We start from the raw sequence: 25,003 nt of genomic DNA on the forward strand, positions 1-25,003 counted from the left end.
ATTGATCAGATATCGCAGCGCACATGTTTATTTAACGGCAAAAAAATAAATAAATAAATTGGAGCGATGTTTTTTTTTGCCGTTAAATAAACATGTGCGCTGCGATATCTGATCAATGCCACATCCATTGTGCTCTGTCTCTGCTGATCGCGCTCATATGGAGCTTCTCTTATTGAAAGTGCAGCCAAACACCAGACTGAAGAGAGAGGAATACACACTATACGGCATGTTGTGAGCTTTAAGATCTGCACGACACCGGCTCACAACCCAAGCGTCACAGCCGGGTCGGGAGGAACAGTAACAACAACGAAGTAGTTTTTTTTTTTTCACTCGCCAGAGTGGCCAGTCAGCCGGCTTCCTTTACTCGCCAAAGCATCAAAGTTAGTCGCCACTGGCGACTGGCGACCGCTAATTTTGAACCCTGCCTATGATGAAAATGACAGGCCTCTCTCATCTTTTTAAGTGGGAGAACTTGCACAATTGGTGGCTGACTAAATACTTTTTTGCCCCACTGTAAACATTTCATACTAGCTTGCTACTAGCCACAAGCTTTTCCACCGAGCTGCTTCCAGTGCTGGTTCTGGTTCGGAGCCCGTGTCTGATTAGCACCGGAGCAACAGGACCAGCGTGAAGACATACAGAGACGTACATTACATTTGTTTAACTGCTATGTAATCAATATAATCACAGTTGAAGCTAAGTAGCTGAGCTACGTGGCTAACAACAGCTAACGCTAATATCAAAAAACACATCGCCGTCAAAACGTAGTTGCCATCATAGCTATTAGCATAGCTATTAGCATAGCTAGCCAGCCGATTTTTTTTCCAGCCGGGTTTAGTAGAGATGTATCGCCAATTAGACGGACCAGGTCAGGTCCGGGTTTGGTAACACTTTACTTGAAGACAATGTCATGACAATGTCATGACAATGTCATTAAGTGTCATTCGTTTTTGTAATGACAAGTTGACATTATTTTGGTTGTCTTGATTATGACACCTTGACATTAATCAAGGTGACATAACCAGAAGTTGTCTTTGTCATGACAACTTGACATTAAATTTGTTTGGGATGTCCTTATTATGACAACTTGACATTACTCAAAGTGACATTACCAGAAAAGGGCCTTGTCATGACAACTTGACATTAATGAAATATGTTCTGTTTTGTTGACATAATGATTATTAATTAGATGTGCAAGGTTACAGAACAAATCTAGCACTTGGTCATTGTTGTTTGACAGGATGTGGACAGGATACCCAAAACTGACTGTCATGACACCATTATGACAGCGTAATGAAGAAATTCTCAGACCTCAAGTAAAGTGGTAGCATTTTTATTTGTCATTAACATATCATGAAGGATAAACTGACTGTCATGACACAATTATGACAATGTAATGAAGATATTCTGTGACCTCAAGTAAAGTGGTAGCATTTGTATTTGTCATTAACATATCATGAAGGATAAACTGACTGTCATGACACAATTATGACAATGTAATAATTTTTTCACATAACGTAAAACAGAGATCAAACATTTTTGAAAGCTTGAAATTATAAAAACAATTATACTGACAATAAATAAAAAAACAAATATATAATAACAGTGTCTAAAAACCATTAAAAAAAACATCAATAAATCATTCAATTTCCAGGTGGAATTTTATGTCAAGGCATGCCTTGACCTCAGCTGCAGCGCTGCAGTTGTAGCCGGGACGGTCTGCAGGCCCCGGCTACACTGGTTGTGCTCTGACCCAGGGGTGGGTTCACAGTCAGGTTTATTCCTGTATGATGGCGACATAAAACAAAATGGATGTGAGTGAATCTTCTCCTACCACAAAATAAATAAAATACATTTAGAAAGTAGACTAGTACATGGAGGACGCACTACCACATGCACACCACACACACTCACTCACGCACGCACGCACGCACACACACACACACGTACAGGGAGAAATCGCGGCAAAATAACTTTCTCTCTCCTGCTCAAAACAGTTCTTAAAACATGCTACTCGACAGAAAACACCACAAACACATCTCCAAACAGTTTTACATTAACATTCATTCGATAAATTAGCATTAAAACTCATTAAATATAACTTTTTCATCCCAGAGCCTACTACATTACCTCAATCAGTCAGGAACAGCGCAGACTGACGAGAGAAAGGGAGCTACATGCGTCATATCCACGAACTTTCAAAATAAAAGCTTGGACTTGTAAAAATGAAAGAAATACAAAAATAAATCCACAAAAATTGAATTATTGAATTATAGTAACAAAGATCCCTATTTAAAGCAGTATAATTAAACTTTCATGGATTTATTTTTGTATTTCTTTCATTTTTACTAGTCCAAGCTTTTATTTTGAAAGTTCGCGGATATGACGCATGTAGCTCCCTTCTCTCGTCCGTCTGCACTGTTCCTGACTGATTGAGGTAATGTAGTAGGCTCCAGGATGAAAAAGTTCTATTTAATGAGTTTTAATGCTAATTTATCGAAAGAATCTTAATGTAAAACTGTTTGGAGATGTGTTTGTGGTGTTTTCTGTCGAGTAGCATGTTTTAAGAACCGTTTTGAGCAGGAGAGAGAAAGTTATTTTGCCGCGATTTCTCCTGTGTGCGTGTGTGCGTGCGTGCGTGCGTGCGTGCGTGGTGTGTATGTGGTAGTGCGTCCTCCATGTACTAGTCTACTTGCTAAATGTATTTTATTTATTTTGTGGTAGGAGAAGAAGAATCACTCACATCCATTTTGTTTTATGTCGCCATCATACAGGAATAAACCTGACTGTGAACCCACCCCTGGGTCAGAACACAACCAGTGTAGCCGGGGCCTGCAGACCGTCCCGGCTACAACTGCAGCGCTGCAGCTGAGGTCAAGGCATGCCTTGACATAAAATTCCACCTGGAAATTGAATGATTTATTTATGTTTTTTTTAATGGTTTTTAGACACTGTTATTATATATTTGTTTTTTATTTATTGTCAGTATAATTGTTTTTATAATTTCAAGCTTTCAAAAATGTTTGATCTCTGTTTTACGTGATGTGAAAAAATTATTACATTGTCATAATTGTGTCATGACAGTCAGTTTATCCTTCATGATATGTTAATGACAAATAAAAATGCTACCACTTTACTTGAGGTCAGAGAATTTCTTCATTACACTGTCATAATGGTGTCATGACAGTCAGTTTTGGGTATCCTGTCCACATCCTGTCAAACAACAATGACCAAGTGCTAGATTTGTTCTGTAACCTTGCACATCTAATTAATAATCATTATGTCAACAAAACAGAAAATATCTCATTAATGTCAAGTTGTCATGACAAGGCCCTTTTCTGGTAATGTCACTTTGAGTAATGTCAAGTTGTCATAATAAGGACATCCCAAACAAATTTAATGTCAAGTTGTCATGACAAAGACAACTTCTGGTTATGTCACCTTGATTAATGTCAAGGTGTCATAATCAAGACAACCAAAATAATGTCAACTTGTCATTACAAAAACGAATGACACTTAATGACAACAGTCATAAATGTTTAATGACATTGACTTAATGTTTATGACACGTTTATGACTGTGTCATGACACTGTTATGACATTGCCACCTTCAAGTAAAGTGTTACCCCGGGTTTTAATGTTCAGGTCCGTTTAGAGTTATTACACTAATTTTATGACCCAGAGTGGGCTTAAATTCAATTTTCTTTTCGGTACACCTTTAAAAGTGACATAACTTACCGAATGACACTTAACGACAGCTGTCACAAGTATTCATTGATGTTTATGACAGCTGTTATGTCATGGTTATGACAGTGTTATGTCAATCTTATGAATACCTATTCAAGTAAAGTGTTACCCATTTTTCTTTTCTGTACACTTTTAAAGGTCCCATATTACGCAAAATGCACTTTAGAGCAGTTTTCTATCAATAATATGCATCCCCGGCCTGTCTACAATCCCCCCTCAGGGGTAGACAATAAGGGAAATTTGCCACTGGCCCTCTGGGCCAGTGGCTTTTGAAGATCACTGGCCCCACCATTCTAACCACTGGCCCAGGACAATAGGTATCGATCCCCATATTAACGAAAAACAACATATCCCAGCCAATTCCTGCGGTCTCGCCATCGAGGCTGGAACTTTCTGATACCATTACTAGTCAATTTCCAACATTCTTGATACTTATTCAATACCACGATCTTGTAGTTTCTTGAGATTTTGGGGGATTATTTTGTTATATGTATTTTAGTGATTATGTATGAGTTGGTATATTTGTGTTTAATTTTTGTATGTTATTTATTTGAGTCTGAGGATTTATATCCTGTATCAGATATTTTTCATTCAATTTCATTAAAGAAGGTCAAAAAAAGTGCTTTTAAATTCATCAGGCTACTTTATTTAATAAATAAATAACTGTTTCACATATTTAGCCTCCACTGTGGTTTAACAATGAAGTAAAAACAGAGTTAAAATGGTAAATATGCCTCAACACAAACATGAAGTTATGTAGTCATTACTTTTATCCTCCAAGTAGTTCAGTGATATAACTGTTGTTCTCATTCATTCACGTTTAGGCTGTTTCCACAGATTGGTGCAAAACTGACTCATTGTTTCATTTTCAGCTCAGTTTTGCGTTTACACACGTTTTTTTGTTGTTGTTATTATGGTCTAAATGTCACGTGTCGTGCCACCGCCGTGGCGCACACCGAACAGCTGGCGCCCCAGCGCGAGCTCTGGCCCGTGTGTAACGTTCGCGTCGGTCCCGTCAGGACTCGACCCGACGCGCTGAGGAGGAGGGAAGTTTCATGGTTAAGAAAAAGGTTTTTATAGGTTCTTGTGACGACCTTCTATCAGCAGCAGTGAGTGAGCTGGAGCTGCAGCTGCAGCTGCTTGCAGATGGTGCTGACGTGCCAGGGCACAGCGCTGGCTGCGCACAGAAAGTAGATGTCTCTGTCGTTGATCGGGTCGGGATCTCTTAGCACTAATTACCGAGACGATTTGACAGTTATCATTTCAAACCACAGGGATTTAATGTGAAATTAGATTTATTTATTTACTTGTTATATTTTTTTCAAGGCATTATTTTCACTGGCCCCACCGGGCCAGTGTTTGGAGCGTTCTGGTGGCCCTGACGGTTTGAAAAGTACGTCCGGGCCACCGGGCCATTTATATTGTCGACCCCTGCCCCTGGTATGAAAAAAGTTCATCCTCTCCCTTTTTTGCTTTCTCTGTCTTTAGAAAATGTGTGCTTATACAGGCCAGTTGAAGATAGTCTGTCGGTGACATCACCGACAGACTCGACGCCACCCCCTAGGTTGGTGGCACCGCCCCAGGTGAAGGTTTGCCACGCCTGAAGAAATTTTCTAAACCGTGCCATTTTTTCCCCTGCTTGTTAACATAGCTCTGGTTAAACAATGGCGAATGTACAACCTGGAAGAAGCGGTTGCTCTGTTGTTGGCTGCACATACCAGTGCCAAAGTCATTAGATATCACCACATTTCAATCAATAAATGTTTTAAAATGAACAAACTATGCAAGTCTGGTTGCTTTTCCGCTGTCGCCCCCTCCCCTTTATTTACGTAAATGTGGTGATTTCAGTACATAGCCCAGCTCCTCCTCACTTTTCATTCAAACAAACTAATGCCACTGCCACAGTTGTTAAATTTCATCAATGAGACCAGCATTAAGTGGTCAGATGTCCGTGCCGGCAGATCAGCTCATTAGAGCGGCTGCTGCTGCAGCAGACAGCCGCTGCCCCTGGTCCCCGGTCGGGGCTCACACAGACTCTGAACTTCTCCCAGGACAGACATCGGCGCAAACTGACCACAGACTCTAGATTAAACTTTCTCGCATGAAAAAATATTAAAACTGTGACGTGTTAACAGTGCTAAAGCCAGAATTAAAACAGGTTTTTAGCAGCTTCTATGGCTGTTCGTTTGCCGCGAAACGGCGACAGCCGATGCTAATTTCTGTTAGCCCGTCTATGAGGTTTCACATTATACGTTAGCATTAAGCTAAGCGGACTTTATGCTTAGTTGTGATACTGGCTGTGTGTGTTTTGAACGTTGTTTCAAGCCTAGTTTGGGACTATTGGGAGGTACATGAACCACGAAACCGCACTGGCGGCGACGTCAAGAGCTGTCGCCACTCTGTTATATCAATCGCTCTGGCCATAGTGATACATCCACCCATAAACATTAGCCCATGCTACCATTAGCCACATCCTGTCCCTGAGGCAGAATCTTTCCTACTATGGCCACGCCAAGACCCGCCTTACTAGGCTTCTGATTGGCTGAGAGGGGCAGGCAAGGCTGTGACAGACGGAGCTCATTAACATTTAAAGGTGCAGGCACAGAAACAGCTTGTTCTCAGCAGAGCTCATTTGAGCGACTTTTAGACAGCTGACATTCAGCACCACGGATCAGTTTGGGGCAATACATTTCGAATACAGTTTAGTTGGACGTCTGACAGCTGAGTGAAATTGATTAAAAAGAGTATAAAATGGGACCTTTAAAGCAGAAGTAAGTGGTCCGGTCGTTTTCGCTAATGCTGCGTTCCAGGCAGGCTTTTGAAATCGTAAATTACAGCTTCAAGTCACAACTTACGACTTTGTAGCGTTTCAGGCAACCCACTCGTGTTTCTCCGACCTGTTTTACCGGTGAAAGTCACTATAACGGCCACTCGTAACTTCCGACCGGTGAACTTGTACCAGATCGAACTGGTACCACTTCACGGTCGGAAAAATACGAGTTTCCTTGAACGCACCATAACAGTCCTCGTCCCTACGTCGCCACATTCACGGCGTTCCTTGGCTGCACACACAGCCCTGCATGCCGTTCTCTCTCCTCATTGGATAAAAACTGTAGGATACGATAAATGTTTTCTCTTCGGCTCAGAGCAGAGCAGAGGGACTGAGAGACCCGTGTTTCGGTCCAAACACTCTATGTAAGTGATTGCTGTCGGAAGATATAACTATTTAAGACTTATATTAACACAAATATATCACTTACTTCTGCTTTAAGTGAACTTAGCGGCTGCATAGGGTCCCTGTGGCCACCAGGGGGCCGCTCAATGCTTTCCTCATATAATCCTCATATAATCTTATCACAAGGGACCCCCCCACACACACACATACACACAGACTATCATATAAAATAACATTGCCTGGTCTCTCAATTAGTTATTAAGCAATGCTTGGCCCGCAATCTATTTTGTATTAATTCATGTATTTATTTAATGAATGACTAAAATTGTCAGATACATTTCGTGAAGTTAAAAAAAGAAGAGAGATGGAACGATAACCATATCATGTAACGGAATGTTTGTGATCCCACATTGCGGTTCATTACTGACAAATGTGATTACAGTCCACCAGTTAAAGACTGATAACAAATGGCACTGTCACATATTTCCATTGCTTTACCCACAGTTACTCTTGTTTTTGAAATTGTGGAGCTTAAAGATATCTGTCATGCCTTGAGACACAACCTGTCAACAAGGAGGCAACACCTATATTTTGCTATTGTGTTTAGTGACAAGTGACGTAAAACACTTAAATTGTAATCTGTGGGTGATCTCCGGTGTTGGGATAGTCCCTCTATGATCTGCACACAGTCATGGTTGAATGAGAACTGGGTGAACCTTGCTGCACATACTGTGTAGAAGATGTAGAAATATATCCCTGCTCAAAATTTCCATTTGAAGATTTTGGGAGCCAAGTGGTCTCAACTTTAGTAAATTAAAATGTTATTTAATTTAATGTAATTTAAGTTTAACTGTGTGGACTATAATTAATAATACTTCTTTGCTTATCAAAGATTTTTTTTTTTTTTAAATCACTTTAGTAAATGTTTTATTTATATTAACCTTTATTTATACAGGTAAAATCTCATTGAGACCCAGGGTCTCATTTACAAGAGAGACCTGTTCCGGGTAGGCAGCAGCAAAACACAAAGTTATAGACAAACTGAACATACAGGAGACACAACACAGAACACAAACATTAAAGTAGTTAGTGCAAACTACAAAGTGCAAAGAAGAATAAGACTTAAGTACATGTGCAGACCCCCACAGACTGTCTACAGCCTTCCTACAAGCAATTTGAAGTCCCCTAAAGGAATAAAGCTGGACAGCTTCAGCCTCTGCTGGAGCATGTTCCAGGTTGCAGGCGCAGCAACGCCTTCTTGCCAAGTTCAGTACGGACTGACTGGATGGCAAACGAGATGAAGTTGTGACACTGCCACAGTAAGGGGGGTCTTAATCAAAGGCAGGGACATTGACTGTTGTCCATGGTTAATGATGTTTGTGAGGTTGTGTATGTAACATAATGTCATATTGTATATTGAACATGTTTGGCCTTCTCCGCTCTTGTGGAGTGGACAGTGGACTATGGACTCTTTTTTTTTCTTTAAGTGGACAATGAATCTGATTTATGAGTTATTAATTTATTGTTTGTGTCAGCTGAGTGATAATTTACTAAAGAACCAGTAAGTGCAAGGGCTGTTTTGTTTCCTCTCTCTTTTTTGGGGTGTGTTAAATAGGGGAAAGTACTGTGAACTTTAAAGTATTTTTTTTGGCTTTTTGCCTTTTATTGGATAGCACATAGTGAGATAGACAGGAAAGGGGGAGGCAGAGAGAGGGGGAATGACATGCATGAAAGGACTGCCCGACGCAGGATTCGAACCGGGGACGCCTGCGTTGAGGACTGTAGCCTCTATGTGGGGCGGCTGCTTTAACCACTGCACCACGCACCGCCCCTACTGTGAACTTTAAAGGTCGATACTGAAAGCCCATTTATTTGATTACTGATACATTTCTTTGTTGAACCCCTTATGCGTTCTTTTCGTGGTAATTTAATTGAAAGGTTCAATTGAAATGTTACAAAGTCCAGGCACCGGAGGCTGCGATCGGATTGTTTCTGTGTTTCCGTGTTAGTATTGTGTTACATCACTTCTACACAATAGTAGTGCATTTATAATCTGTTATCAGCAATTAGACTTGGCCCAGAAAAGCATATTTACCAAACCCTGATATGAAATGGAGTAAAATATTTGTGAATATGCTCAAATATGTTTTTTTAGATTTCAGTACAACTTATTGCAAGACTGTTGCCTCATACCTTGGTATTGCGTGTATTTGCTTAACCATGCACTCTCCCTGTCACTGTCACCTGTTCTATATTTAGTAACAGTTATATCAAGTCCATGCACTTCATATATAGCCTATACAATCATCTAAACCTCCTCCAAACAGGCCGCTCCTTAGGCTGATTCATTAAACCCACATAGGTCTGCAAACATCCTATTTATCTTTGACTTATTTTGTTGAGTTTATTGCTTTGTTTGCCTCACTTCCTTTTTTTCATTGCTTCCTCAAAGGAAGCATCATGTTGGTGATGAATATCTAAGAGCTAAAAATAGCTCCCATGTTGTTGTCCTATTTTTAGCTCAGGGAATAGTGACGACGTCACTGCACTTGTTTGCTCTTGCATCACACTTGTGGAATTTCTCACTTAACAGGAGGTTATCTTGTAACTCTTGCGCTCTTGCATGTCGTATGCACTCCCTAAAGAATATGTCTATCTATTCCACATTTTTGATGGGCTTAGTTCAAGCTGTACAGGTTGTGCCGCACATTGTTTGAAGGCGGTTTCTATTGCATTACTAATCCTAGGTGTAGTTCAGTCACTGAAATAACAAGACTTTATCCTCACCAGACACCATAGTAACTGATACAAAGGTGAGACACCTTTCAGCATTGAATCAAAAGTTCAGGAACACCGGATTGTTTTCAGTGGGACAATCCATAAATCATGTAATTTCCTCCAACAAATATTTAGATACACCTGAAGATTAACTTCTTGCTGTATTTTTTATTTTTTTTGCAAAAATAAACAGTAGCCTCTCTCCTAGGGAAAATCCCATGCACACTGCCGATAAATGTTGTAGCAGTGCATTATTTAACTGTGTATTGCAAACAAGGTCCCACATACAGTGGGGTCCAAAAGGCTGAGACCACTCCCACATTAAAAGGATGTTTGTGTTGTCAGTAGATAAGAGTTGCGGATGATGCCATGACGTTATATCATCACTAGTTAGCTAGTTCTAAACAATTATAAGTGGTCAACTTTAGCTCTGGGGACATTTTTCATTTTAACTTGATACTTTAGCATTTTTTAATACCAAGTAATTCCTCAATAAAATGAGAAAATAATTTTCTGCTTAGTATACTTCTCATGTTTTCATTTTGTCCATCCATTTAGCAGAACCAACTGCGACAGTCCCCTGGTCCATCTCCAGCTTCTTAGCTGTGCAGTCTTATTCATTTGTGTTGTTCACCAGCAGCAGGTAGCTGGTGGGCGGAGCTGGCAACCACGTAGTTGGTTGACTCGATTGACTTCATGTTGTGACACAACAATGAGGTGGCAAATAGTTGCAGTTGCTGTAGGTTCAAATCCAGCCTGTTTTGGTTGTCTTGTTCTGGTTCACTGGACAAGGGGACTGCACCTGAAAGACCCAGTGTGTATTCTTGTGTGCTTGTGATGAACCACCCAGATCCATGGATTTGTCACTTTCCTCAACATTTGGCATGAGGGCTTTTTTGTTTTGTAGTAACTGTGCAAATGGTGCCAGCAAAATTTAGCAGTGGCAGAGGTTGATGTAGGGACCTGAAATTATCATTCTGAAGTTTCTGAAAAAGTCGCCAGGATTTTGTCGATGTGCCAAGTAGCTTTAAGTGAATGCTGTTAAAGCAGAAGTAAGCAGAATGTTTGTGTTAAAGCAGAAGTAAGCGATCCGGTCGTTTTGGCTAATGCTGCGTTCCAGGCAGGCTTTTCAAACCGTAAATTACAGCTTCAAGTCACAACTTACGACTTTGTAGCGTTCCAGGCAACCCACTTGTGTTTTTCCGACCTGTTTTACCTGTGAAAGTGCACTATAACGGCCACTCGTAACTTCCGACCCGTGAACTCGTACCAGATTGAACTGGTATGACTTCATAGGTCGGAAAAACACGAGTTACGAGTTTCCTTGAACGCACCATAACAGTCCTCGTCCCTCCGTCACCACATTCACGGCGTCCCTTGGCTGCACACACAGCCCTGCATGCCGTTCTCTCCCCTCATTGGATAAAAACTGTAGGATACGATAAATGTTTTCTCCTCGGCGCAGAGCAGAGTGACTGACAGACCCGTGTTTCGGTCCAAACACTCTATGTAAGTGATTGCTGTCGGAAGATATAACTATTTAAGACTTATATTAACACAAATATATCACTTACTTCTGCTTTAATATAAGTCTTAAATAGTTCTATCTTCCAACGGCAATCACTTATATAGAGTGTTTGGTCTGAAACACGGGTCTGTCAGTCACTCTGCTCTGCTGTAAGCCGAGGAGAAAACTTTCCTTGTATCCTACAACCTTTATCCAATGAGGAGAGAGTAAGTCGTAAGTCGATGTACCATCACAAAAGTTATGAAAATATTATATGAAGGTTGAAAAGTTCCTTAGTGTTGGTTTAATGACTGACTGACTTCAAGTTTCTGGTCTACCATTTTTTTTTAGATAATAAGTTAAATGGGTCACAGCATTCATTGCTTTGCTTTCCATTGCAGGCCTGAAGTTTGCCACTCCACAACACTAATGGAAAAATGTTTTGTGGTCTGATGAAACTAAGATTGAATTTTTGGGTTTTTTATTTATTTATTTATTTAATTTAACTTTTTTTGTATTTCTTGTACGTATGATATAAACTGGCACTGCATAGCAGCATGTAAATATCATCTCAAAGGTGAAGTTTGGTGGAGGGAGCATGGTTATGGGCTGCTTTGCTGCCTCAGGGCCTGGACAGTTTGCCATCATCGAGGGCAAAATGACTTCCAGAGTTTATCAAGGCTTCCTACAGGATAATGTCAGGGTGGCTGTCCACCAGCTGAAACTCAGTAGAAGTTGTGTGATGCAGCAGGCCAAGGACACTGGACATTGAAATAAATCTACTATCTAGATAATCTGGAGTAGCTTCAAAAAAAGAAAACCCACTTTTGGGAGTGTCCCAGTCAGAGCCAGACCTGAATCCAATAGGGATGCTGTGGAATGAGCTATTCACACCAGACATCCTAAGAACATGGCTGAGCCGAAGCAGTTCTGTCAGGACCAATGGTCCAGAATTCATCCTGAGTGTAAATCCAAGGGTTCACTTTCCACCAGCACTGTGAATTATTAATGGATATGTTCAATAAAGACATGAACTATTATAGCATTTGAGCGTGTGCTCATAATGTGGCAGCGACAGTGCACATTGAAACACTGCAACTCTTTAGGCTCAGTCACCTAATACAACCTTCAATAAAGACATTAAGTATTATAATTGTTTGTGTGGTATTAGGTAGGTACATTGGGTCTCATTCATGAAACGTTAGTAAATCTGTGTGTAGATTTGCACATAAAAGCTCACTCTACTAAAACTCTACTCCGGATTCATGAACGGTGCGGGAAACTCAGATTTGATCGTAAGCATGTGTGTAAGATCATGAATGCCCACCCATCGTAAATTAACAGCACGCCCCCGGTGATCAGCAATTAGCATAGATCTCCATACATGAATAGCCATATAAGGAGATCCTGATCACCATATCAGGAGGTAGGTGCATCCTGTTCACCTGCGGCCATGACGTAAACAAGGAAAGAGGGAGAGAGAGAATTGAGAGCGATCGGGGATCGAAGTCATTTTGGGTGAAGTGGAGTCCAGAAAAAATATTTAATTCTCTTCTGTTTGTAGTGGTGTGACTGGGACAGGTCAAAGGCGTGGAGGGAAGTAACAGATTTAGTGAATTAAGTATCCTTGGTTTATTAAAGAACCGTTTAAGAAGTAAAGCCAGAATAGCTCGATATGAAACATGAAAAAAAGAAATACACACAACTACAGAGCTACAGCAGCGACGGGAGGAGGAGGCTCTTCACAGCCTCGGCTGTATAGGAGCATGGTTGTATCAACACATGAAGTTATATAGGCAGGTTATATTCTTACAGAAGCACCAGCCGTCTGTCACAGCTCCATCCAAACCGGTGCTGACTGCGCTACTGCGCAGGGTGAAGTGTGCATCCACCGAGCGTGTAGCAACACAAAAACGTTTTTTCCGGTTTTATATCAGATTATTATCATCATAAGATGGAGCCTTGACGTATTTGTGCGTGTCCGATCCCTAAAACGTCTCTCTCTCCAAATATTTCTAATTGTTTGTCATGTTTAAATTACGTGTTTCAAAGGCGTCGGCGTATTTTGAACATGAGAGAGAGTAATACGGATTAAAATTGTAATTTTCAACAGTGACAAGCAGTATTTATTTGCATTCCTACATTTACACAAGCGCTACACACAGTCTGGAGCAGGTGTAGATTTTGTGAGTAGCTACGAAAAAATCATCCATCCATCCATTTTCATCCGCTTATCCGGAGTCGGGTCGCGGGGGCAGCAATCAGCACTACTAAAAGATTGATGAATGCGGAAATCCACGTAAATTTGCGCTGCACAGTGTTTACACACAAATCCGTGCTGCTCATGTGTTTGTTTATACTTGTGACTTAGATGTAGATTGGATCGCATTAAATTGCCAAATTAATGCAGAAAACTAGGAAATTCCAAAGGATTCACACGCATTTTCCTGACACTATGGTTGAATATAGTACAATTACACATCTCAGCTGCAGTAAGGCCAGTGGGTTTCCACCTCACCGCTTCACTGTGACTTTTCTGCCGCTGCTTTCCTCTTGCACTAGGCAGCTTTATATCAGTGACTTGAAACATTTCCAAGATAAAGTTAGGTGTTGTGCACACACTGCGCAAGTATATCATTTGTAGCTTGTTGATTAATGAGCGTGTGAAATCTTAGCAGGTATGCTCATAATGTGGCAACGGCAGTGCACGTTGAAACACTGCAGCTCTTTGGGCTCAGTCACCTAATATAATATAAAAACAGGGTTTCCCCCAGAAAACTTGTTAAGCCCGGTGGTAGCCCACCGGTGCCCACCTGATCACATGTTGATGGAGTACAAAAACTGATTTAAAAAAAATTAATAAACGATGCTTAGCCTGGCGGGGGGGCAAGTAAGACCTGGCTTATAATACAATGTGGGAAACCCTGAAAAAAAAAGATCATAATGATCTCATGTGTAAACAGTATTCTTAAAAAGCACATAAATGCTTCAGTTGATATTGAAGAGTTGTTGAGTTTGATTTATTTCTGCTCTGCCACTTGTTCTGACCAGCCTTTCACCGGCTTTTCAATCCCTCCAGCAGGCCGATGGAGCCTCCCTCTAAGAAGGAGATTGTTCCGTTGATGAGGCGACCGGATGAGTGGAAGGACCCATGGCGTCGGTCCAAATCGCCCAGGAGACGACCTGGGTTGGGCTCTCCACCACGAGGCCGCAGGCGACACCGGCCCTCAGGCTCCTCCGTCTCTCTGTCCAACTCCTCCAGGTATGAACTCCTCCTCGTTTCCATAATGAAAGTCTGACTGCATCAGACTAAAAACAAGTACTGTTGATATAATCCTGCTGTAGTTAAGTGTCTTTACTAATAATTAACCTTCTGTTGTCACATGGATCCACACAAGTAATCTACATTTCTCTACTTTATATGGCAGACAAAATGCTGCTGATCTTTTACAGATGGGCAAACTAGCATATTGTAAATATATTGTGAACTCAAAGTGTAGAAACATTGTTGGCAGTCTGTTGTTTTGTAACTTGAGTAATTAGCATTACAGACTTGTTTTATTTCCCTCAGCACAGTGTCCTCTGTGGCTGAGAACTGGTAGCAAAAACACTGATGATTTTGGTCTCTAGAAAACACATAAGAGACCATGAAGGGGATTTTTTTTTTTTTAATTGATGCTTCATTTCTTGCAACTTGAAAGATAAAATTTCAGTTTTAGCACAGTGACATTTGTACAATACAAAGAACAACAGCCACAGCCTTGTATCGGGTTATGATTCATGTGCTTTGACTCCAGATAAGATCCAAAAAAAAAGAACAAATTTAAAGAATTATTTTTGGTCAACTCCGAGCACTGAAACAAGCTTTACTTCCAATATGTGCAAACAAATTAAACTGTTGGCCAAGAGGGAAGTGGAGATCAGGGCCGTGACCTCTTTGTTTCGTACATTTTTCACAAGATAACACAATTGTTACAATTTAACACTTCATTATTTATCCTCATGTGGCAGGTTTTTTTTTTTTTTTTTTACCTGCCTTCCTTCCCTAGTGATAAAAAAAACCCACCTTGGGTAATTCTGAATAAAAACTCCAGATTCACGGTGGCGTCTGGTCTCGTTAGGGCCTCTAGATACTTCTTTATTGGGTTACACTGTGTCCTGTCCTGATTTCTCCCCATGCTAAAGAGAGATAGAAAGAGAGAGGGAGAGAGGCAGGGTCCGACGTTAAGGTTTTTTCCTACTTGAAAAAAACATGAACCTGGAGAACATTTTAACAGATAGCTGGCTCCTCCTCCATCAGATTTTATTCTTTTCATTGCATTCACATGCTGCAGTGGACAGTGGACAATTTAGCTTCAGTATTAATGCAGTATCTAAAAAAATTAATATTAGAAAAGACCAATTTAAAAAAGCATTTTTAATATGCTCTCAGTACTTGGTTGGGGCCATTTGACTTGAACTACTGGAGATAGCCCAGACTTTTCCATGTTATTCTAGTTTATTGAGATGCCCCTGTAAAACTCAAGGATATAGGACATTGAGCAGTGACGGGGAAACAGCCAGTCATCTAACAGCTGTGTAGTTTGGTTGATTCACCGTCTCCACGTGTGTTTATTGACAACAGGGTAATAACCTAAAAAGTACACGTTAGCTCGTCGGTATGGTAACGGACGGTAACAGGTGACTGTTGCTGCGTGCGCTGCCCTGAGTCTGAAACAGCGGCGGCGTTAATGAAGCAGCGTCAGGCCGCTCACCGTCACTGAAACGCTTGGTGAACTCACCGATTAAATACGACGAGCCGTGAGCGACGTATAGCCTATCTCACCTGGTAGAGCACACATAAATGCATAAAAAGGCTGAAAATAAAAAATAAGAAAATCTAAATCGATGCTTGCCCGACCGGGCAAGTCTGCACAGGTTCTACCTGCCCGCCGGCAATTTTTACTTGCCCCGGGCAATCGGACAACCGTTAATGTCGAACCCTGAGAGGTGAGAGCTACAGGTCGTTATTCAACTGATTTGCTCTCCCTTTTGTCTGTTCATCTGCATTATCGATGAATACATAATGGATCCTCGATTCTATAGAGGTTAGATCCCTCTCCTGGTCTGGACATCTTTTGGTTGGTCTTCAAGTGTGTAGGATGCAAAGGCAAAAAAGGCAATGATCATTGTTCAAGAAGTCATTCATTAATCCTAACTATGTTTGTGTGTTTGGCAGGTCTTCATCTCGCTCTTCATCCTACACAGGCTCTGGGTCATCTCATTCTCGCAGCCGCTCCTCCTCATTCAGCTCCTACTCCAGCCACTCCTCCCAGCGCAGCTCCTTCAGCGGCAGCCGCTCTAGGTACACAAAACTGTGTTGGGTTTGTATCAATGCAAATAAAGTCAGTTATACAGTCTTTTCTCTACCTCCCTTCAGCCTGAAGACATGTTGAGACAGCGTTTTTAGTTCACCCACATAATTGTATCAAATGTGTTTTTAGCCACACCAGAGCTGGGAAACATTCAGTACATAAACTACGAAATGGAGACTGTTCACAGTATGATTTTAATGTATGTAATGTGTGTTTAATATTCGTCTTCAGTGACATACTGTAGGGAGAAGTGACATACATTTGTTAGTTAAGATGACTGTAATATATGTATGCCCACTGAGTATGAACTAGTGTTACAGGGCTAATTTCTGGAAGAAGACTGCAAGAAACAACCCATTAATTCTCCATTTGGTCATTTATATACCACAGCTGCAGTGAGATATGACACAGCGTGCAAGAGGCAGGGTAGAGATGTCATCGATGCACCCACTCATTCATGCATCAGATGACTTTGTGCTGGGAGCTGGAGAGTCTTTTTCACAGCCTGTCCAACTGATTCAGACATTACCTAACTCCACTAGATAAAAGCTCCTTAAATTCAGGGTTGTCATGTGTAAAAACAAAAGAGCCACATATGTATTTTAAGAGAAGGCATGCACTGGTCTTAAAGAAATATATGTTGAATGTGGAAATGAGCAGCAACAGGTTTGTGTTCACTACATACATGAGCTGCGTTTCCTCGATTGTTGAGTCAATTGACCTTTCGCAAAACCCCGCCCCCGAACGGTCATTGTCCAATCAGACATCATAGCAACCGTTACTATGTAAACAAGGTCCGTCAAGCTTCGGACCTCCGACAAGCAAAGTGTATTGTCGGACAGTAGTTACCCGAAGAGTTTGGCTGGGGGAGTCGTGTTTTTTCCCTTCCCAAAGCTGAAAACACAACAGGAGAGGTGCCTACAATGGGTCAAACCGTGTGGAAGCCCCCCGCAGCCGGACCCTTCTCCCCCTCCCAGCTAAATGTCATGAAAATAAACAAGCATACAGCCTACATCTGCTCCAAGGTAAGCTAGCAGGACTAGGGCTGTATCCCAAATCACTCACTACCACAGTGTTTCCTCTAGGATTTTTTTAGGGGGGGGGGGGTCGGACCTTACAACTTTCACTTTCACCAAGCACTGCTGCAGCATGCGCGCTTCTCTCTCTCTAGCTCTGTGTGTGTAAATGTCAATAACAAACAGCGCTATGAGAAGATGAATGAACGGAAGACATGCAGCGGTGTATTTGCGACAATTAAAAAAATAGAAGGAGCTGTACGTATGAGGAAACACTGTAGGCCTACTATAGTGTACTTCCACAGATTTAATCCTCTCGGTGGGGAGAAAAAAAGAAAAGAAGAAGCTCTGGTCTCGGTCCGCGACACAAACACCACGTCCCGTTACCCGTATTCTCTTGCAGATGCGCCACATGATGCAATTCATGAATCGATAAAAGCCCTATTTTGATCATCATTATGTTTACATTGTGACCACGCAATTTTGTAGTGGTGTCAGAATGTTTAGTGATTATTAATATTCATAAATATAGCGCTCATATGCCTCTGAGACTCTGATGCCTCAAGACGCTCAATATAAAAACACTGTTTACAATCAGGCAGCATCGAGAAGCTTGTCGGGCTAGCAACGGTAACTAAGGGGGCGGAGCTTTTGCGAAAGGTCAATTACACTTGAAATATAACAAAACACAACTCCTTATTTTTTTCTGAATGGCGTGTGTGTGACGTGGTCTAACCTTGAAATTGAACAACATAAGAACACTGTATTGACAACAGCATTATTGATTTATAGGTCTCGGTCATTCTCCACATCGCCCTCATCAAGCCCAGCGGCGCCAAGAAACGCAAAGAACAAACCAGAACTTTCTCCTATGTTAGCCAAAGGGTAAATCCTAATCATCTGTTAGGATCGATCAATTCTTCATCGTCATATTGCATCATGTCTATTTACTAATAATTATTTATTGATCATTAGCTAAAACATTCTGTCATTGTGTACATGCAAGAAAAAGTAACTAACTGCCTTCTCTCTCTCCTAGTGTACCAGTGAAGCCCGGTGCCATGCCCCCCCCTCGCAGGGATAAGCCTCCCATGAAGAAAGCTCCCAGCCCTCCTGCACCTGGGGGATCACAGGGTCGGCCCCCAAAACCAATTCTAGAGGGAGGAAAGCCTCCCCCCAACCCTCGGGAGGCTGGCGGCCCAGGTAGTGGGGCTAGTAGCAGTGGAGCAGGAAGACCACTGCCACCACGGGAACCTGGAAAACCCCCCAACCCAAGGGAGGGAAGGCGGAAAGAACGACAGCAGCACCCTCCTCGGAGGTAGGTGTCTCATCTTCAAGCCCTTGGTATTGAAACAGTAGGAAGTGCTGCATACATACAGCGGGGAAAATAAGTATTGAACACGTCAACATTTTTCTCAGAAAATATATTTCTAATAAAGCTATTGACATTAAATTTTCACCAGATGTCGGCATCAACCCAAGTAATGCACACATATAAAGAAATCCAAACATTAATGTCCATAAATTAAGTCATGTGTAATAAAGTGAAATGACACAGGGAAGAAGTATTGAACACATGAAGAAAAGGAGGGGCAAAAAGGTATGGAAAGCCAAGAAAGCAGCTGGAGTTTGTCAGTATTTAGAAAGTAATCCTGTCCCCTATCAGTGCAAAGTAATATCTGCTGGTTTAGTCCTGATTGATACCTTTTAAAAAGGTTTCTCACCACCAAGCTGTCAGACAAGAAGCATTGCATGATGGGTAATAGCAAGGAGCTGTCTAAGAGCTGTCTAAAGACCTACGCAACCTTATTATTGCAAAACACACTGGAGGCATTGGTTACAGGCACATTTCTAAACTTCTGAAAGTTCCAGTGAGCACCGTTGGGGCCTCATCCGGAAGTGGAAAGAACACGGCATTGTTGTAAACCGGCCACGGCCAGGTGCTCCTCGCAAGATTTCAGACAGAAGAGTCAAAACAATAATCAGAAGGGTTCCCTAACAGTCCAGGTCAGCTCGATGGGAGGACTGGGTGGCAGACTAAGACTAAGTAATGCACTCAACCGCCATGGCCTCCATGTCTTGCGTGTGTGCGTGCATGGAGGCCATGGCGGTTGAGTGCATTACTTATTGTTTTCTATGAAACAACTGTACCTGCTGATCCCAGGTCTTTCTGAAGCTCTCCACCAGTGGTCCTGGACTGTTACGGAACCCTTCTGATTATTGTTTTGACTCCTGTTTTGCAATAATAAGGTTGCGTAGGTCTTTAGACAGCTCTTAGACAGCTCTTTGCTATTACCCATCATGCAATGCTTCTTGTCTGACACCTTGGTGGTGAGAAACCTTTTTAAAAGGCATCAATCAGGACTAAACCAACAGATATTACTTTGCACTGATAGGGGACAGGATTACTTTCTAAATACTGACAAACTCCAGCTGCTTTCTTGGCTTTCCATACCTTTTTGCCCCTCCTTTTCTTCATGTGTTCAATACTTCTTCCCTGTGTCATTTCACTTTATTACAAATGACTTAATTTATGGGCATTAATGTTTGGATTTCTTTGTATGTGTGCATTACTTGGGTTGATGTGGACATCTGGTGAAAATTTCATGCCAATAGCTCTATTAGAAATATATTTTCTGAGAAAAATGTTGACGTGTTCAATACTTATTTTCCCCGCTGTAAATGTTTTATTATCCACCCACGAGGTCAGACTCTTGGATTACGTTTAATTTCAAAGGAATTTAATTCCTTCCAGGAATCAGGAAGAGAAAGGGGTTTGGTTCACTTAGATCCAGTGTGACCTGTTAGCAGACACGACACCGAAGCTGTGACAATGTCAACATTTTAGTTGATGCATCACATATTTGGAAAACGTACAGTTTCTGTTGGCAGCTGACTCTCCAGTTATGGAGAATTAAGGAGAAGAAGAGAGTAGAATGGAAGCAGCAGGGCCATTCATCAAGAACCAGTCTTTGAATGTGACATGTATTTAAGCAGTTAATCCAGTCTTTTGATTGTTGTTTTTTCATAAAGATGTTGTGCATCATTTTGTTTTTGGATATGGTTATCATTAAGATTTTAATGGTACTTCTTAAATGGATACTGCTTATCCATCCACTACTGTATGTCAACAGGACAGTTATCACTACTGTTATCTGTACCCTTCTTTGTACTTTTTTGTTATTCTGTAAAAGTGAATAACATAATGTCCATTTATATGCACTCAATACTTGCAATGTTCAATCACTAATCACTTCAACTACTAATTCATAATTATTTCATGAATAGGAAAATTCCACAGTACCATAATGATGGAAATGTAAAACAAATGCAATACCCAGTGATTTACTCCAGGATTTGTTGCGTTTTGTTTTGGTCTTTTTGTGGGCAGAGATTTTACGCTACAATAGTTTCACTAGCAGCCCCAACACATGGTCTTGGTTTCTGTCTATAATATCTAAAGAAATGGATTGACTTGTCATCAGTCACAGTGTTAAATTACAACAGTTTAGTGGTCAGTCTTGGGACCTGTCACAGATATTATCTCACCGCAAGGTTTCATCGTGTCTTATGATACTGAATGAAAAAACTGGTTCTGATTCCTTGCCGAGCATAGCGTGGGTATGCAGAGAAACCCTGTCTTGCCGTCAGGTTTGGGTGTGTGTGTACGTGGGCGAGGGAGAATGTAGGCTTTCCTCTGGTTTGTATACTGGGCCCATATTTGCAAAGAAAATATGTCAACAGTGGATGAAAAGATAGAATTGCATCAAGCAGAGCCGTGTTTCCAAACACATTTACATTTGCATATTTGTCTCTGAGTGCGTGCCATGAGTGATACTGCGGGTGTATCCCCCTGCTGTGCTTTTTGGAAGAAGACCATAGGTATTGTGTGTGGGCGATGGAGTGGGTGGATGACTTGTGGAAACACTACATATTTGTAAGGTGTGTGTGTGTGTGTGTGTGTGTGTGTGTGTGTGTGTGTGTGTGTGTGTGTGTGTGTGTGTGTGTGTGTGTGTGTGTGTGTGTGTGTGTGTGTGTGTGTGTGTGTGTGTGTGTGTGTGTGTGTGTGTGTGTGTGTGTGTGTGTGTGTGTGTGTGTGTGTGTGTGTGTGTGTGTGTGTGTGTGTGTGTGAGGAAGAGCAGTTAAAGGGCAGGGAATAACAGAGAGAGAGTGAGACTGTTTTCATGTGTGTATGTAGGTGTGTATGTGGGCAGAAGGGGTCATACAACATGGAAAATATCCAGGAAAACCAGTTCCAGTACCTGTTTATGCTGACACACACACAACACAACACAACAGTTGGATTGACAGATGTATAGATTAGTGATATGACCTGGGGCAGCGAAGCAGAGTATCATTTAGTTTGACACGCGTTTGGCCAGATAGCTGTCGTGTCTCTTTGTGGTTCCATTAAGACAGGGAATGACTTTAACCCGACACAACCAGACTTCAGTCAGATATGCAGCTGGTTTAGGATTGGCTTCTCCGTACTGTGATGACAAGATGCCAGTCAAATACCACGAGTTCCACCACCATGTGTCTGAAACTATTACGTTGTAATTGGCTGCTCTTTCTTCTTTCCGTGTAGGTTTCGTTAATATGCCGTTTGACCAGCATTGCCTATTAGTGATATGCTACAGTTAATAGATCTCCACTTAACACCCCACATGCAGACTGCAGAGCAGAGAGAAGTCTCAGTTACTGCGGCACACACAACTCAAACAGTGTGTTTGTTAAATTAATTGCTCAGAAAAGTTTGTTTGTTTGACCGTGTCTAATTAAGTTCCCTCTGTTATGTATGCTGGGCTGTGATCATTTTCACTTCATGTCCTCATATTTAATGTGATAGTTCTCATTTGACGAGAAGTTATGTGAGGTATTTACCTACAGTAAGCAAGCCACCTGCAGTACGAACTTTGTGCTCGGTTTAGAAATGACAGATAAGATCTGTAACACAGAAGCCATCGCTAGGTTCCCCAATGGCATGCACATCACTAATTGAATCTGTCCTGACCTTCAACATCACATCCTGGTTAGGGCTGCACGATTATGGCCAAAATGATAATCACGATTATTTTGATCAATATTGTAATCACAATTATTAATCACGACTATTCATTATGTTCGGTAAAACATGTCTTTTTATTGCACTTTCTTTTTTAAGAATGTGGACAAATCTTCACATTGAAACTTAAAATAATCATAAATCATAAATAATAAAATAAAATTTACCCAAGACAAAGGGCAAAAATTAAATATGCCATTGCAAAGTGCAATCATAAAGTGCAAACAAATGAAAAAAATGAAGCCTATGCAGAAAAGGCACATACTACAAAGAACAGGAACATACTAGTACAGGCCTACAGATTTTTGGCGAGAAACACCAGCCTGTCAACACTTTGTGGTTTCAGAGACGACCGAAGGCAGGTCACTATGTTTCCCCCAGACCCTCTTGGAAGGGGCACTTGTTGCAGGTATGCTCAAATATTTTTTGGCCAGCTTTGACAGTCGGTGGTAGACTCGCTGATGTTCCCTCCACTAGTCCAGTGGGTTCTCCTCACTATCAAGGTCTGTAACGCCGCATTATGTAATAATGACGCATTATGTAATAATGTAATAAATCTTCACGTCATTATGTAATAACGCCGCATTTTGTAATAATCTGCCGCATTTTGTAATAAAAATCTTGAACGCAATATGTAGAATAAACTTCGCCGCATTTTGTAATAAGTTGTTACATTTTGCATCACTTATTACATATTGCGGGTGTTACACTTTTTTATGAAAAAAATGTAATAATTTGGTGCATTATGTAATAAACCACCAAAATGGATGTCTTAATTAGAAAAAACATTAACAATAATACACGCTGCTCCTCCTCCCCGCTGAGCAGAGCGGTCTCCTCAGACAGCGGGTCCCACGCGGATGGTAACCGCTCCGCGTCTCTCCCTCCCCTCTTGCCCACCGACAATAATACGCCCGGGTCATGTTCGTCTGTGGAGGGATGACATGGACCACGGTCCGACTGGAGCTCCAGGCCGGGTCCAGCTCTGCTCCAGCAGCGGCAGGGGCGGCTGGGATCACCGCCCCCGGAGCCGCAGCTGGGGCAAGCTGGGGGGGGGGGGGGGGGGGTCGAGCTGTGGGATTTCATCGGGCTGATGATGCTGGAAGTGATTTTGCCTCTGATTTTCACCAGATTTAACATTTTATCAAAATTTGCCCAGCTGATCCATTTACATTACTACTGAAAAATTATCATCATCTGCAAGCAGCAGCTGTAAAACCAGAACCAGTCCCAGAAGCTCCAGGCCCGGAGAACCAGAGAGGGGGCCCTGCCAGAGCGCTCCCCAAGAATGGTGCATCGCCGCCCGGGTAAAATACGTGAGGGAGAGGGCTGGATGATTTGACGCTTTTTTCAAAACTCCGATCTAAAATATCAGATTATACCACTTTCCCTTGGTCGATTGAGGTCCAGTAAAAAGTATGATGGTCTTTTAACTCTCCTCTCCATGTGTGTATTATGATGTCATGTTTTTTTTTATAATACATTTTTTTATTTTACATACTCATCGCTCATTATTAATAATACTGCACAACTGAAAGATGAGTTTGAGGGTCCTGTATGCATGTGTAGGTGAGTGAGTGAGTGAGGTGGTGCAGAGGAAGAAGTAAGAGCTGTCTGATAAAGTTTGTGTTATGTTGTTGTATAGTTACGTTGGGTCGGACGCTACAATATCAATAAAAACATGTGCTTAACATAGACGTCGGACGCGAAATAGCCGCGGAGCGGAGCCAGTTTCCTTTAACAGATTGTGCCAGATGCGCCAGAGCGCGCACCTCTGTGCCAGGCTCGTGCTCTGCAGCGATTTGTTTATTCATCTTAACAGAGCGCGAGCAAGATTTAACACACACATTCACACAGGCGACACACACATACGGGCTACACATGATACACATACCCACACACACATCTGAGGGGCCGAGGCGCCTGCCGAGTGGCACGGAGAAAAGCGCATCTGCTGGCGTGCCCCTCAGGGAGCACCCAGGTTGAGCACCCTGGGTGCTCAACCTGGTCAGTGGGATAGATAGATAGATAGATAGATAGATAGATTTGACCGTCCTACTGGTTTTAGAAATGAATTCATATTTATGATTCATGCATGCTGGTATGCTTAAAGTCAGTGTTATTCTGATGGTCCTAATGTCTTTTTTTTTCTAATTAAGACATCCATTTTGGTGGTTTATTACATAATGCACAAAATTATTACATTTTTTTCATAAAAAAGTGTAACACCCGCAATATGTAATAAGTGATGTAAAATGTAACAACTTATTACAAAATGCGGCAAAGTTTATTACATATTGCGTTCAAGATTTTTATTACAAAATGCGGCAGATTATTACAAAATGCGGCGTTATTACATGT

At 41.6% G+C, this 25,003-nt stretch overlaps 1 protein-coding gene across 8 annotated transcripts in view; it reads left to right on the top strand.

Annotated features, from left to right (window-relative positions):
- The window catches only part of zc3h18 (zinc finger CCCH-type containing 18), a 66,746-nt gene that overhangs the window by 20,742 nt on the left and 21,001 nt on the right, over nt 1-25,003 (top strand). For 6 of the 8 annotated variants that reach the window (XM_085778346.1, XM_085778344.1, XM_085778343.1 and 3 more), the window contains exons 10-13: nt 14,287-14,469; nt 16,426-16,551; nt 18,370-18,462; nt 18,617-18,895. In XM_085778346.1, the coding sequence (XP_085634472.1) occupies nt 14,287-14,469; nt 16,426-16,551; nt 18,370-18,462; nt 18,617-18,895 (681 nt within the window). The remainder of the gene's footprint in view (nt 1-14,286; nt 14,470-16,425; nt 16,552-18,369; nt 18,463-18,616; nt 18,896-25,003) is intronic. The other 2 variants (XM_085778351.1, XM_085778350.1) reach the window with 1 other exon arrangement.

The sequence above is a fragment of the Trachurus japonicus genome, chromosome 6 (assembly GCF_045865225.1).
Source record: "Trachurus japonicus isolate A0001 chromosome 6, Traja_1.0".
NCBI classification, from domain to species: domain Eukaryota; kingdom Metazoa; phylum Chordata; class Actinopteri; order Carangiformes; family Carangidae; genus Trachurus; species Trachurus japonicus.